Here is a 15,360-nt window from a genome sequence, read left to right on the forward strand (position 1 = left end):
ACCCAGGTGCCATCAGGAGGTCCATCAGTGGGGCCAGGACACCAGAAGCCCTTACCCTGTTACCTTTCCAAGCAACAAAAATACAGAGCATCACTTGCCCCAGACAGAGAGTTCCAACAATAGGCTGTGGCTAACATCTCTGCTATTTGTAGGGGGTTCTTCTCCTCTAGGAGTAGTATTTCAGGATGCATTTTGGGCTATTCCTGTGGGGCTGTAGCTCAGGGGAAGAGCTTCTGCTTTGCACGCAGAAGGTCCCCAGTTCAATCCCTAGCATCTCCAGTTAAAAGGATGGCAAAATAGGTAATGGTAAAGACCTCTCCCTGAAACCTTGGAGGAGAGATGTTCCCAGCCTGAGTAGACAATACTGACTGGGATGGATCAAGGGTTCATGGGTGAAGCGGACAGAAATTCCTTCTGACTGAATGATCTATTCCATCACAAAAAATGTTAAAGTTATGATTTACCACCTCTTCTTTGAACAAGAGACATGCGGTCTACCTGATATAAACCACTTCCCTGCGAGTAAGCCCTGCTGGATAGGCTTCAACAGATTTCTGAATAGGCCAGCTTGGGGTTACACTATAAATTACAAAGTTTCAACAAATTCAACATTTTATTTTCATAACTTTTACACACAAGTTTTAAAGAGACCCTCTTAAAAAACAATCACATATTCTTATAATGGGAACAAAAGATCAGAAACACAAAAATGAATACATTTCATTCTTCATTGCCTCAGAACCACTGAAGATCCAGAACAGGGGAGGGGGGATAATTTTGAAGGGTAGAAAAATTGACCTTACAGCATCCCCAAATGGCCAAAAACAACAGAAATAGAATTATTAATCCCTGGTACCCCCTTGGAGAGCCGTGAGTTAGACAATGAATATAATTATGGAATTACAGTTCACAGAACAGAAATAATTAGCACATGAGGTTCTTGGGAGTTTTCAGGTCTTTTTCCATGCCTGCTGGGATATGAATAAAAGCAAGATTTGTGCTGGTCAAATATATGAGAAAATACCAAAAATACAGACAAACACATCTGCATGGAGATCGCTGGAAAAGGTCAGTGGCCAGTGAACAGATCACATATTCTGATGTCTGTGAGCACGGGATAAAGGGGGAAAATAACTTTTTTAAAAATGGGGAAATTGATTAGTGGACACTCTATCCAAGAAGTCTCTCTCCTACCATTTTACAGTGTAATAAGATTGGAGTGCGGAGATCTAGGAAAACAAATTGGACTAGTGCTTTTTATAAAAAATAAAATTATTGCCATTTTCCAGCAAGGTTCCTAGCGCTTTTTGTAAAAAAATAATTTCACTGTCTTTTTCCAGCAACCGATTCCATGCACCTAACACAGCCACAGGACTAAAGAATATATAACCCTGGTTGCAGGTAAGATAGCAAAATCGGATTCTTCCGGTAGATCCAAAAAACAGGCAAACAAGCACACAACACACCAGTTGTGTGCATACATGCTCTTTTCCAGACTGGGACATAACATATGGCCAGATTCTCTTCAGAAGAGGCTTGCCCATACCCTCCCCCCTCCTTTTCCAAGAAAACACACACAGAGACAGACACAATCAAGCAATGTAGAAAAGACCCGGGAAACCATCACTGTTTCTGCTGAAGAGCTTCCTTCCGCGCAGCATCCTGTAATAGTTGTGTGTCAACTTCATCAGCTGGAAGTTGAACATAGCGGACAACTGAGCCACGAATGAAGCAGTTCTTGACAGACAACTGGAGGGGAGAAGAAGAGAGCATTAGAGCCAGGGAGCAAAACTGTGATGTTGTGATGCAAAAGCAGCTAGTAAAGCATCAGAGAAGGAGTTGGGAGACCCAGGTTCAAATTCCTATTCTAATCTGGGAGCTTTCTGGGTGAACTTGGGCCAGCCACTTTTTCTCTTGGCCTAACCTGCTCCTCTTAGGGTGGCTGCTATGAGAATAAAACCAAAGGAGACAGAAAGACAATGAAAACTGCTTTGGGTCTTTGGTAGAGACCCAAATGAAGACATACAAAGGAAAGGCAGCATTGCAAACATTCACATCAAAAGAGTCAAAATATTGGAGCAATACCAGGGACATGGAAGGTAAGGTAGCACTGCAGCTAGCCCAATTTTGGAAGCTAAGCAGAATCATCAGTATTTCAAGGGAAGACCTGCAGAAGAAGGCGATGGCAAACCACCTCTGCTTCTCCCTAGTCACCATATCTCAAAAAGGACATTACAGAGCTGGAAAAAGTACAGAGGAGGGCAACTAAGATGATTAGGGGGTTGAGCACTTACTCTGTAAAGAAAGGCTGAAGAATCTGAGACTTTTTAGAAAGACAACTAAGGGGGGCGTGATAGAGGTTTATAAAATTACATATGGGGTGGGGAGCATTGACAAAACTTTTTGTCCCTCTTCCCAAAAACTAGAACTTGAGAGCATCCAAAGAAGTTGATGGGCAGTAGGTTCTGGGTGGACAAAAGAAAATACTACTTTACAGAGAGTGATTAAAATGTGGCATTTGCTGCCAGAGGATGTAGTGATGGCCACAGGCACAGACAGCATTAAAAGGGGATTAGACAGATTCATGGAGGATAGGTTTACTAGCCAAGGTGACTGAGGGGAACCTCCACATTCAAAGGCACTAAGCCTCTAAATCCCAGGGCCAGGAGGCAACATCAAAGGAAGGCCTCAGCTTCTATGCTCTCTCTTTGGAAGAAATGGTTGGCCACTGTGTGAGACTATTGGTCTAATCCAACAAATTGGTTGAAACTTGATGGCATGTGCATGCATACCAGGGATACAAGGGTCTCAAGACAGTTAATCTTTGTGGCATTTCCAAATCTCAGACCATAAAAAAGCATATTTACATTTAGTGTTTTCAAAATCGGCATAGAGCAATGGCCAAAGATAAGAACCGGCTCACATTCACTTCAGAGCACATCGCCACAACTTTATAGAGTAGGGTACTTACTGGAAGGCCTCGTCTATGCCAGCTTCCTGCCCCAAGCCAGCTAGTTATGTGCAGCCATCTCTAGGTGCAAAAGTCAAGCTGTTTGCGCACACTGGTAAACACTTGGGGGGAAACAACTATGAGATTGTGAAATGGAATGGCCATTGGGCACACTTCTAAGAATGAGGTGCCAGGACTTAACTGAAAATAAAACACACCATACCCCTACTCTGGAAGCTCTTACAGCTATTAGGAGGTAGAAGGAGAGAGACAGGAATGTCTATAGTTATTTAGCCTAGGCACATACACTCTGCACTTGTACGTGGGCAATCTAATTTATTCCTCGGCATGTTCCAAGGTTCCACCCTGAGCACTGCCAGCAGAAGTCAAACACTTTTTGGTGGAAAAAACACCATGTTACAGGTCCTTATAGGTGAGCTAAGAATATGACAGACATATACTCACCATATGAGGGTATTTCTCTGGGTCCGTCACACTGATGTCTGTGAGTTTGATGTTCAGATACTGCAAAGCAAAATGGGAAAGATTTTATTCTGAAGCTTGTTTATATGCTCCCAAGATACTTGTCACCCAGTTGCTACTACCCAGAAAAAATGAACAGCCACTAAAAACATGCTGGGATTTGAAATAGTTGGCCATCTGGGAACAAATTTCATCATCCAAGGTAAAGAAATAGATTTTGCTGTTTGTACCTGATCCACAGAATGCAGGGTCCCACAAATACTGTAGAAGAAAAAACAGAGAAAGAAAACATATGTCATTAATTGGGGTGGAAATTCTAGGGCATTAAAGAGAAGGGAATTAGAATCACAAAATTGGAAAGGATCTCCAGGGTCATCTAGTCCAACCCCTTGTACCAGTGGTTCCCAACCTTTTTGGCACCAGACACTGGTTTAGTGAAAGATAATTTTTCCATGGACTAGGCCGGGGGGGGGGGGGGGGAGATGGTTTCAGGAGGATACAATTTTGCACTTTATTTCTATTACATTGTAATGTTTAATTATCTCATTATATAACTCTTGGCCCAGTTGCTAACAGGCCATGGACCGGTTCCAGTCCATGGCCCAGGGGTTGGGGACCCCAGCCTTGTACAATGTAGGAAATTCACAAATACCTTCCCCCACAAAAAAAAAACACCCCCAGTGACACCTGCTATATGCCCAGAAGATAGCCAAAAAACAAACCAACCCTCCAGGATCCCTTGCTAAACTGGCCTGGAGAAAAATTGCTGCCTGACCCAAAAGTGGTAATTGGCATTTCCCTGTGCGTGTAAGAAAAGGCCATGAGAACTAAGCACTGATGCAACCCTTCTTGCCCTCCTTCTCATGATCTGCCTAAGCTCACAGGAGCCTTGGGGGTCTTCATTGAAAGTGGAGGATAGCAAGTCTCAAAGGGGTTAGGATCTAGGAACTGGTATCCCCTGTCCTCCATGAGGGAAACAGAATCCATGAGGTAAACATAATCCATGAGGTAAACAGCTCTGAATAAAGACATACCTCAAGTCATTTTTCAGTTCAACTACCACATCCTTCCCTACCAGGGATTTGAAGAAGGAGTAGAAGAGCTACATGGGGGAGAACAAACAAATCATCAGCCACAAGCAAATCTTACTAAAAACAAAATTAGAAACAAAAACCGCACAAACTTTACTCCACACAGGAGTGGGAAGCATTGTATGTAAAACACACACCTCACCACACAATATGGGTGCAATTGTACATGATCCAAAATTCTGAACAGGAGCTCTTTGGGTCCTCATTGGGGGAGAATGGAGAGGCAAAAGTAAAGAATACTCTTAGCATTCAAAATTCCCACCTCTCTCTCTAATGTACTGGAATGTCAACATTTTATTTTTTTTAAATGAGCCATATTAACTCTGAAGCGATAGATTGCAGACTTTCACTGTAGTAAGCAGTAAGAAAATTTTATTTGGTATTCATTAATGTGTGCCCACCTGTTAATGGTATTAATGTGTGCCCACCCTGCCCTAGTTGGCCCAGGTTAGCCCAATCTTGTCAGACCTCTGAGTTAGTCTTAGTTAGTACTTGGAGAGGAGACCACCAAGTAATACCAGGGTCATGATGCAGGATCATAATGCAAAGGCAGGCAATACCAAACCACCTGTGTATTTCTTGCCTTGAAAACTCAGTCGCCACAAGTCAGCTGCGACTGGAGGGTCAAAAAATATAAATTAAAAAAACACCCTGCTCCCTACTCACAATTTAAACCAGGGCAAAATCATCCACTGTACACCAGCAAGGTGTGCAAAGGGCTTCCCAATAATATACAGGCAACACCTCATCCGTTGCCCAAACCAAGACTGACAGATCGAGATGGAAAGTGAAGTGAGCAATGACTCATAAACGCTCCTGCCCTGCGCCAAATTTGTTAAGTCTTTAAGGCGCAACTGGAGTCTTTTCTAGTACTAACGACTAACAATTCAGCATAAGGAAATCCAACTCTACTCATTCTTGCGCTTCACTTTACAAAGAAAGGCGGTGTACAAAAACTATCGCGCCCCACAACAAAAAGCTTTGACGTCGGAACTCACCATTGCGGGAGTTGCCACTCGCGGCGGCAAAAAACCCTCGTGGACAAAACACCTTCAAGCGCTAGAAAGAAGTTCCCGGGCTGCAGAGACGTCGCGAGCGCGTCTGTAGAAAGGAAGGACGGGACTATCCGTCCTCCCCCGTCACGTGAGAAGGGAAGCCTCGCGCGCACTCGGAAGTGAATGGGAATAGCCGGCACTCTTAAAGGGGCTGCTGTCTACTTGTGCCGTGTTAGACCAATTGGTCTACTCCAAGTATTCCGTGTTACCAACTCCAGGTAGACCAACTCCATTGGAAATAATGAATGATAGGGGCACCTTTTTGGGGGGCTCATAGAATTGGACCCCCTGGTCCAATCTTTTTGAAACTTGGAGGGTATTTTTACTTTTTGAAACTTGGAGGTTTATTTCTTAGAGTGGCCAAACCGGCTACTCTTAAGGACCTTCAGGTGGGCGAGCCGAGTTGGTTTTAAGCAACAGAGCAAGACCTTATTAGGTGTGTGATTCGCAATAGGTAAATGGAACCTCCAGGTGCAGCAGAGGCGGCATGCTTCTGAATCACAGTGGCGGAGAATCTTTTTAGAGGAACCTGTTTGAACCCTGTTGGGCATGGAATGAGCTCTGGGTAGGGTTGCCAGGTCCAACTCAATAAATATCTGGGGACTTTGGGGATGGAGCCAGGAGACATTGGGGGTGGAGCCAGGAGCAGAGTTGTGACAAGCATAATTGAACTCCATCACATTTAAAGGGATTGCACGCTTTTAAATGCCTTCTGTCCATTGGAAATAAGGATAGGGACACCTTCTTTTGGGATTCACAGAATTGGACCCCCAGTCCAATCTTTTTGAAACTTGGAGGGTATTTTTAGGAGAGGTACCAGATGCTGTGCTGAAAATTTGGTGCCTGTACCTCAAACAACAGCTCCCCACCACCACCCCGTCACCGATACCCACATATCAATTATCCATTATGCCTATGGGAATTGGTCTCCATAGGATTTTGGGGGTATAATCTTTTGAGAGTTAAAGCTGCCTTGGGGATAGAAACTTTCAAAAGTCAAAGCCAGGGGTGGCCAAACTGTGGCTCGGGAGCCACATGCGGCTCTTTTATGAATATTGTGTGGCTCTCAAAACCCCCAATGCCCCATCGGGCTGACTTGGAGAAGGCATTTGTCTGTTTCAATCACTTCACCAAGCCAAGTCAGGTGGCCTTGGTGAATGCATTTAAAGTTAAAGTTTCTTTTTTTCCCACCTCTCCCTCCCCATCTTTTTGCTTTTCTTTCCTCCCTTGTGGCTTTCAAACATCTCGTTTATTCTATGTGGCTCTTACATTAAGCAAGTTTGGCCACCCGTGGTCAAAGCTAACTCAGGCAGATACCTAAAAGGGATTGTCAGTGTGGACGTATGAGACAAAATGTTGCTCTGCTGCCCTCTATTGGAGAGAATGGATATTGCACATTTTCTACCTGTCACGCCCGACATTCAAGGGTGAGAGAGTTTGGTGGGATGGTAGATGGACTGCTCCTTCCTTCCTTCCCTCCCTCCTTCCTTCCCTCCTTCCTTCCATTTGGCATTAAGAAAAGAAGAAGAGAATGGAAATCCTTGCATTTAAGAAGGGTTAGTATGAGGTAGAAGAAGAGTGTGCTAACTTAAAGCATTTAACACACTTTGTTGACATGTACTACTGTCACATGGGACTAGAGTCTCCCCACTCACTGGCAAGGTTATTTGTCACAGTAGGTGGTGCAAAGATCTGCCTTCCTTTCATGTTTCAGTGAAGGGCCACATTCATACCCCAGGCGTCCATAAGAAGAGTTTTATTAGTGGCCTCATGGCATAGCTACATTCAGTTTCCCAACTACAGAGTATCCATACTTTTCTCCAGGGGTTTTTTTTTTAGCAGGAATGCGCAGGAACGCGATTCCGGTTGGCTTGGCATCAGGGGGTGTGGCCCAATATGCAAATTGCCGGGCTTTTTCTACAAAATAAAACCCTGCTTATGTCTTTTGCTCTCACCACACCCCACCACCACTCCAGCATGCCAAATAACAGCTTTTAATGCCAGGGCCTTTTCCACAGCTATTTTGGCCTTTGAGAAACATCTATATGCAAAGCCGAAAATATAAAACTAGACAGCAAACATATTGTCATCAAATGTTTACTCGTGCAAAAGATGATTAAAGAAGGACTAACTGAACTAGAGGGGAATAGAGGAACCTAAACCAATACTCATGTATGAAGACAACCAAGCATGCATAGCTATATGCAAATAAACAGCAGTGTTCACCGCTTCACCCCACATATAATCCAGTAATCCAGATTGCATTAGCATCGATCGTGCCATTCTAGAATGGTCTGACAATCTGCTTGGGTGAGACTAGGTTGCTGACTGTGGACAAACCGCCGTTAGCAACCACTGGGTGACTTGCTACCAACTTCATCAATGACTCATTCAGCAGCAGCTACCCCACATTAGGTAGTGTGTGTAGTGGTTAGAATTTCAGATTAGAAACTGGATACTGGCGTTTGAATCTTTGTTCTGCTGTGGAAGTTCACTGGGTGACCTTGGGCCAGTCACACACAGCCAGCCTGATATAGCTCACAGGATTGTTATGAGCAGGGGTGGAATTCTAGCAGGAGCTCATTTGCATATTAGGCCACACCCCCTGATGTAGCCAATTCTCCAAGAGCTGACAAGGCTCTTTTTTGTAAGCTCTTGGAGGATTGGCTACAACAGGGGTGTGTGGCCTAATATGCAAAGGAGCTTCTGCTAGAATTCCACCCCTGGTTATGAGGATAAAAAGGAAGGCAGGAGAAGTATGCAGACTGCTTTGGGTCCTCATTGTAGAGAAGGGGAGGTGTAAATGATGTAAATAAATATAGTTGGGGGGGGGATTAAATGTTGGTTGGGCAGGCCGGAATGGAGAGAAGGAAGCAGGGGAATTTAAGAAAATAGGGGCTGCCAGGAGGAAGGGAAGAGGGAATAGCGTGGGGAGGGGGATACAGGGGAAAATGAGGGGCTCCCTTCAGATACTTGCAGTTCCCCAGCTTGCAACTGGGCGCAGCTCAAGTCAGTGAGTATTGTCCCAGGAACAGGCTTCCGGGATGTGGGAAGAAACAAGAGCTGAAGATAAGGGGGCATGTAAAGGTGAGATTGGTTGTTGGGTGGAAAGGAGAGAAGGAAGCAGGAAAAGGGGAGAGCCTCTGGGGGCTTTCAAAGAAGGGAAAGAGGAAATAGTGTTCTTTCGGGTCACCTACCCACTCACTGATATTAGTATAATTGTATTTCTAGCCCTTTGTTTTTCTCATAAATGCCTTGGCGCATTCATTTCATGGTTCCAGAGATCTGAGAAGGACTCTAAAGAACCGTTGGCAGCACCCAGATTCCTTTCACAGACATCTTTTAACTGTTCTAGTGGTACAATTCAATAAGGATGTCAAAATTATTTTTAGTATGCCAAGCTGCTTTGTGTTAACAAAGCCCTGCCATTACATCCTTTTATCTCCTCTCACCATGCCCTTGTCTTGTGTCTTTTCTCTGTCAGTGACAAGTCCATAATAACAACAAGAGAATAATAGCAGGATATAAATGTCCCCCAAAAAATGACAGTGGGGAAACCTCTCCCCAAATGTTTAAAGAGATAAGATGAAAGGCGCAGGAAAACCCCAGGATGTCAATGGACTCACTAAGCAAGACAATCATCCTGCCCAGAGACACCGGGAGCTTGAATGGCTGCCTCCTCTCAGGCTGCCAACCTCCATGTTGTAGCTGGAGTTCTCCTGAGGCAACAACTGATCTCCAGGTGACAGAGATCAGTTCGCCTAGAGAAAATGGCTGCTTTGGAAGGTGGGCTCTGTGGCATTATACCACACTGAAGTCCCTCCCCAAACCCTGCCCTCTGGCTCAACTAGGATTGCCAATCCCCAGTTGGGTGCAGGGGATCCCCTGGTTTAGAGGGCCTCCTCGTGCTTCAGGGTTATCAAAAAGCGGGGGGGGGGGGGGGAGAGGGGGTGTTGAACGTCTGCCAGGCACTCCATTTTACCTTTTAGAGATAGGTCCCCATAGGGTATAATGGAAAATCTGTCCGTGGGCATATGGGGCTCAGGGGGTGCTGCTTTTTTGAGGTAGAGGCACCAGATTTTCAGCATAGCATCTAATGCCTCAAAAAAAACCCCAACAATCCAAGTTTCAAAAAGATTGGACCAGGGGGTCCAGTTCTATGAGCCCCAAAAGAAGGTGTCCCCATCCTCCATTTTTTCTAATGAAGGGAAGACATTTAAAAGGAGCCTGGTCCCTTTAAATGTGATGGCCAGAACTCCTTTTGGAGTTCAGTCATGCCTGTCACAATCTTGCTTCTGGCTCCACCCCCAAAGACTCCTGGCTCCACCTCCAAAGTCTCCAGATATTTCCTGAGTCAGACCTGGCAACTCTAGGCTCAATCTCCAAAATCTGCAAGTATTCCTCAACCTGGAATTGGCAGCCCTAGCCTTTGCAACCCCCTTTCTCTCATGCCGCCACCTGTAGAGGTGAGGCAGGTGGCAACAAGAGATGGGGCTTTTTCACCTCACTTTTGGAATGCCTTCTCCCTTCTGTCTTTCTGCCTTTTCGGGACCATTTTCCTTTGCCTAGGCTTTTAGCTGCAGGTATTTCATCTTTTTAACTGTATTGTGATCTGCTTCTAAGCTAAGGACTGTTTTATAGGTATTTGTTTTATGCCTGCCTCCATGTCACAACCCTGGTATTCCTTGGAGGTCTCCCATCCAGGGCTTTTTTTGAGCAGGAACACACAGGAACACAGTTCTGGCTGGCTTGGTGTCAGAAGGTGTGGTCTAATAGACAAATGAGTTCCTGCTGGGCTTTTTCTACAAAAAAGCTCTGTGCAAAACAATGGCAACATCAGGGGTGTGGCCTAATATGCAAATGAGTTCCTGCTGGGCTTTTCTACACAAAAAAGCCCTGCTCCCACCCACTTACCAGCCAGGGCTGACCCTGCTTAGCTTCCAAGATCTGACAAGATCGGGCTTGCCTTGGCTATCAGGTCTGGGCAGGTAATTTTTAATAATGTCAGTGAGTGTGAGAGGGCAGCTGGAACGAATTTCCACTCAGCACATCATCCGTGCTGTAGGATGGCTAATGAGAATAAACCTTAAAACCAAACATCAATACTTTACCACTGTTGTTATTATCCCGAGATGGAAGTCAACAGAGAGCAAGGACAGGTGTTGTGTTGGTCAGACGTTTTCATTGCTTCCACAAGGGGACAGTAAAGTGCAGATCTCTTACATTGTCTTCCTAGGTAAGATACCAGAGAAAGTATAAAAAAATAACTTCTGGCAGTTGACTCACTGCCTTATCTCTCCTTTCTGAGATAAATACACGGACACCGTACAAATTCCTCATCCCACTCAAAGTTAATCCAGCCAAAGGGGGGACTGAGTCAGAACATATGTTAGGATATCAAAACATAAGGAGGGTCCCGCTGGAACAGACCACTAGTTTATACAGCTCAGCATTCTGCCTCCAACACTGAGTAAGGCAAAGAAGCCTACAAGCAGAGCCACATACAACTGCCTTCACCTGCTGACTGCTCTCCAGCATTTGACAGACAGAGGGATTCTGGTTTTAGCCCCAGTTCAGCCATCACAGCTAACAGGAGCTTATAAACCTATTCAGGGGTTTTTCTGTAGCAGGAACTCCTTTGCATATTAGGCCACACTTCCCTGATGTAGCCAATCCTCCTGGAGCTTACAGTAGGCCCTGTGCTAAGAGCCTTGTAAGCTCTTGGAGGATTGGCTACATCAGGGGGGTGGCCTAATATGCAAAGGAGTCCCTGCTACAAAAGAAGCCCTGAACCTATTGTCCATGCATTTCTCCAGCCCTCTTGTTAGGGTTGCCAGCTCCAGCTTGGGAAATACCGGGGGATTTGGGGGTGGAGCTTGAGGAGGTCAGGGTTTCGGCAAAGCACAGACTTCAGTGGGGTATAATGCCATACTTCCAAGGCATCCATTTCCTCCAGGAAAACTGATCTCTATCACTAGATCAGTTGTAATAGCAGGAGATCTCCAGCTACCACCTGGAGGCTGGCAACCCTACTTTTTAAAATCCATCGCTACATTCCTTGGCACTAACTTCAACTACCTATTGCAGGGCCAGCATCAGAGTAGGCCAAGGTGGGTCACTGGCCGAGGCCTGGGGCTTCTAGCAGGGACCCTGCCCCATCACTGCCCACACACTTCTGCTGCCCACTGGCATGCCCTTCCTCCATTTGCTCATTTATGAACTCTCATGTCGCTTTTCTTTATGTCAGATTGGGAGGGGAGAACACACTGACAGTCTGTGTAGCTAGGTTACAGGGTTCCCAGCCTCCACGTGGGGCGTAGGGTTGCCAAGTCCAATTCAAGAAATATCTGGGGACTTTGGGGGTGGAACCAGGAGATCTTGGGGGTGGGGCCAGGAGACATTGGGGGTGGAGTCATGAGTAAGGTTGGAACAAGTACAATTCAACTCTAAAGGAGTTCTGGTCATCATGCTGAAAGGGACTGCACACCTTTTCAATGTTTTCCCTCCATTAGAAATAATGAAGGATAGGGGCACCTTCTTTGGGGGCTCATAAAATTGACCCCCCTGGTCCAATCCTTTTGAAACTTGGAGGGTGTTTTGAGGAGAGGCATCAGATGCTTTGCTGCAAATTTGGTGCCTCTACCTCAAAGAACATCCCCCCCCCCAGAGCCCCAGATACCTGTGGATCAATTCCCCATTATTCCCTATGGGAATTGTTCTCCATAGGGAATAGTAGAGTGCCCAATAGACGTTTCCCTCTTCCCCCCACCGCTTTCTAAAGCAGGGGCAGGGCCTCCAAACCAGGGAATCCCCTGCCCCCTCCCTCCCTCCTTCTCTCTCTCACACATACACACACTTACTGGGTCTGGTTCCTCCACAACTTTACTTGCTCTGAAAATGAGAGCAAAACAAATGGAGGGTCTGTGCTCTGACAAAACTGCTGCTGACCCTTCCCCATGAAGCGCTTCCTGTTTCCTGCTCAACTTTAAAGGCACACATTTAAAAAACGGACCTGTTTGCAGGTTTCTAAACCTGCTGGAGCTCTAGAGGTACATGGTGACTGTGGGAGGGGGGCTTTCCCCCGCCGGCCAGCTGGCTGGGGGCGGAGGGAAGCCTGTAAAACCCAGGGATCCCCGTTGCAACCTGGGGATTGGGAAGCCTAGTGGGACATAAAGATCTCCCACTTTTACAACTGATCTCCAGACAACAGAGCTCAGTTCCCATGAGAAAATGATCGCTTTGGGAGGTGAACTCTGTGGTACTGTACCATGCTGTGGTCCCCCTCCCAAAACTCAGCCCTTTCGAGGCTCCACCCCCCAAATCTCCAGGGAGTCTGGAGATGAGCTGCAATTCCAGGCGACCCCCAGGCGCCACCTGGAGGCTGGCATCCCTAGGCCGCTCTGGCAACTGGTGAGAAATGTGAGGAGGAAGGCAGGTATTTATCACGGGGGGGGACTCATGATCAGGACTGCAGCAATCCTGGTCATGAATCCCTCCACCTGCTGCATGACGATGTCACTTCTTGCAGGACCTGGAAATAGGGCTGCCAAGTCCAATTGAAGAAATATTTCGGGACTTTGGGGGTGGAGCCAGGAGATTTTGGGGGTGGAGCCCGGAGCAAGGTTGTGACAAGCATGATTGAACTCCAAAGGGGGTTCTGGCCTTCACATTTAAAGGGACTGCACATCTTTTAAATGCCTTCCTTCCACTGGAAATAATGAAGGATACAGGCACCTTTTGGGGGGGCTCATTGAATTGGACCCCCGGTCCAATCCTTTTGGAACTTGAAGGGTATTTTGGGGAGAGGCACTGGATGCTATGCTGCAAATCTGGTGCCTCTACCTCAAAAAGCAGCCCCCAGACCCCCAGATACCCACAGATCAATTCATTATACCCTATAGGAATGGGTCTTCATAGGGAATAATGGTGTGCCCAACAGACATTTCCCTCTCCCCACTCCCTCTTTTTGATGAGTGTTAGAGAATCACCCTAGCGCAATGTCAGCACTTCTGGATTGCACCAGAAGTGACATATTTTGTGTGGATGGTGATCGCTTCCTCCCCCCACCATTTAGTTTGGCCTGCTTGCTTCTGCCTATCTACCATCTCAGCATTGGTGGGCAGTGGCCAAAACTGCTGGAAAGGGGGTTGCCTGCCATAAGCAGGCACCTGACAAGTCTAGTTGCAAATCTGGAAGATCTCTAGGCCCCACCTGGAGATTGGCAACCCTGCTCCCCTCCTCTCACTATCTTTTTTTTTAAACTATCAAAGCTTCTGGCGCTTCACTCTTGCCACATAGCCAGGCACTGTGACCCCAAGTGATTGGGTTGCTACAGAAATGCTATCCAAAATGGCATTTCTGTAATGAGTCATCTGTTCCTTACAGCTTCCTGGTATTTATTACATGGGCCAGTGCCTCCATGTTATTTCCATTCCACATTCCTGACAACTGCAGAATGATGTGTGGAGATCCATAACCCAAATCCAAGTGCTGAGGGATGTTTTGTATTAGCCAGTTTGGTGTAGTGGTTAAGCGTGTGGACTCTTATCTGGGAGAACCGGGTTTGATTCCCCACTTCTCTACTTGCAGCTGCTGGAATGGCCTTGGGTCTGCCACAGCTCTCCCAGGAGTTGTTCTTAAAAGGGCAGCTGCTGTGAGAGCCCTCTCAGCCCCACCCACCTCACAGGGTGTCTGTTGTGGGGGAGCAAGCTAAAGGATCTGCTCTGAGATTCAGAGTGGAAGACGAGATATAAATCCAATTTCTTCTTCTTTTTCTCATGAGAGTCAGTGTGGTGTAGTGGTTAAGACTGCGGTACTTTTCAAGGTTTCACAGGGCCTGCAAGACGTATCTTTTCTGCCAGGCTTTTAATTGATCCGGCAGGTGTCCCTTAACCAGCTTCCCCATCACCTTATCATCGTGGTGACTGTGCTGTAGGGCTGCCAAGCCCCCGGGCTGGGTGGGGGTTCTCCTGCCCTTGAGGTTCCCAACCCGCCAGGCCCACATTGGTCCGGCGGGGGGGGGGGGGGGGAACCTCCCCTGACGTCACCCAGAAGTGACGTCATCTTACCAGCGACATTGCTCATCGGCCACTCCAAGCGTTCCCGGGAAAACTCTATGGTTTTCCCGGACACTATAGCAATCTGGGACGGAAAACTCTATGGTACAATAGGTACCATAAAAAGTCCCCCGCAGGAGGCCGCAGGGGACTTGGAAACCTACTGTGCTATGTTGATAGATATCAGCCTATACGCAGTTGTTGGCTCACCATCTGTGTTTGTGATGCTATATTGCCTTTGTTCTTATGCTGTTATGTTTTTATGATGTTTTATTTTAATCTGTAATAGGTGTCTAAATTTCTGTTGTAAGCCGCCCTGAGCCCATCTGTGGGAAAGGGTGAGATTTAAATCTAAAAATTAAATTATCTGGGAGACCTAGCTTTGAATCCTAACTTGTGCCATTGGAGTTCACTGAATGATCAGTGACTGTTAGCCACAGCGTATTGTTGGAACTCTCTCTCTGGTGCAGTGATGCTCTGTATTCTTGGTGGTAGGGCTTCTAGTGTCCTGGCCCCACTGGTGAACCTCTTGATACCACTTGTTTTTTTGGCCACTGTGTGACAGTGTGTTGGACTGGATGGGCCATTGGCCTGATTCAACATGGCTTCTCTTATGTTCTTATGATCTTGGGTCAGCCACACTCTCTCAGCCTAACCTGCCTCATAGAGTTGTTGTGAGGATAAAATGGAGACTGAAGAATGAGGTATCACTGGGGAGAAAGGTG

General features: G+C 46.4%; 1 protein-coding gene across 1 annotated transcript; it reads right to left on the bottom strand.

The window, feature by feature from the left end:
• Positions 1-594: 594 nt before the first annotated feature.
• Positions 595-5,717, bottom strand: LSM2 (LSM2 homolog, U6 small nuclear RNA and mRNA degradation associated). Its single transcript, XM_060239137.1, has 5 exons — positions 5,523-5,717; positions 4,468-4,535; positions 3,664-3,694; positions 3,416-3,475; positions 595-1,749 (listed from the first exon to the last, which is right to left on the bottom strand). Exons 1-5 carry the CDS (start codon positions 5,523-5,525, stop codon positions 1,624-1,626), a joined length of 288 nt encoding a protein of 95 aa, XP_060095120.1. The 5' UTR covers positions 5,526-5,717; the 3' UTR covers positions 595-1,623.
• Positions 5,718-15,360: the final 9,643 nt, after the last annotated feature.

The sequence above is a fragment of the Heteronotia binoei genome, chromosome 5, assembly GCF_032191835.1.
Source record: "Heteronotia binoei isolate CCM8104 ecotype False Entrance Well chromosome 5, APGP_CSIRO_Hbin_v1, whole genome shotgun sequence".
Lineage (NCBI taxonomy): Eukaryota > Metazoa > Chordata > Lepidosauria > Squamata > Gekkonidae > Heteronotia > Heteronotia binoei.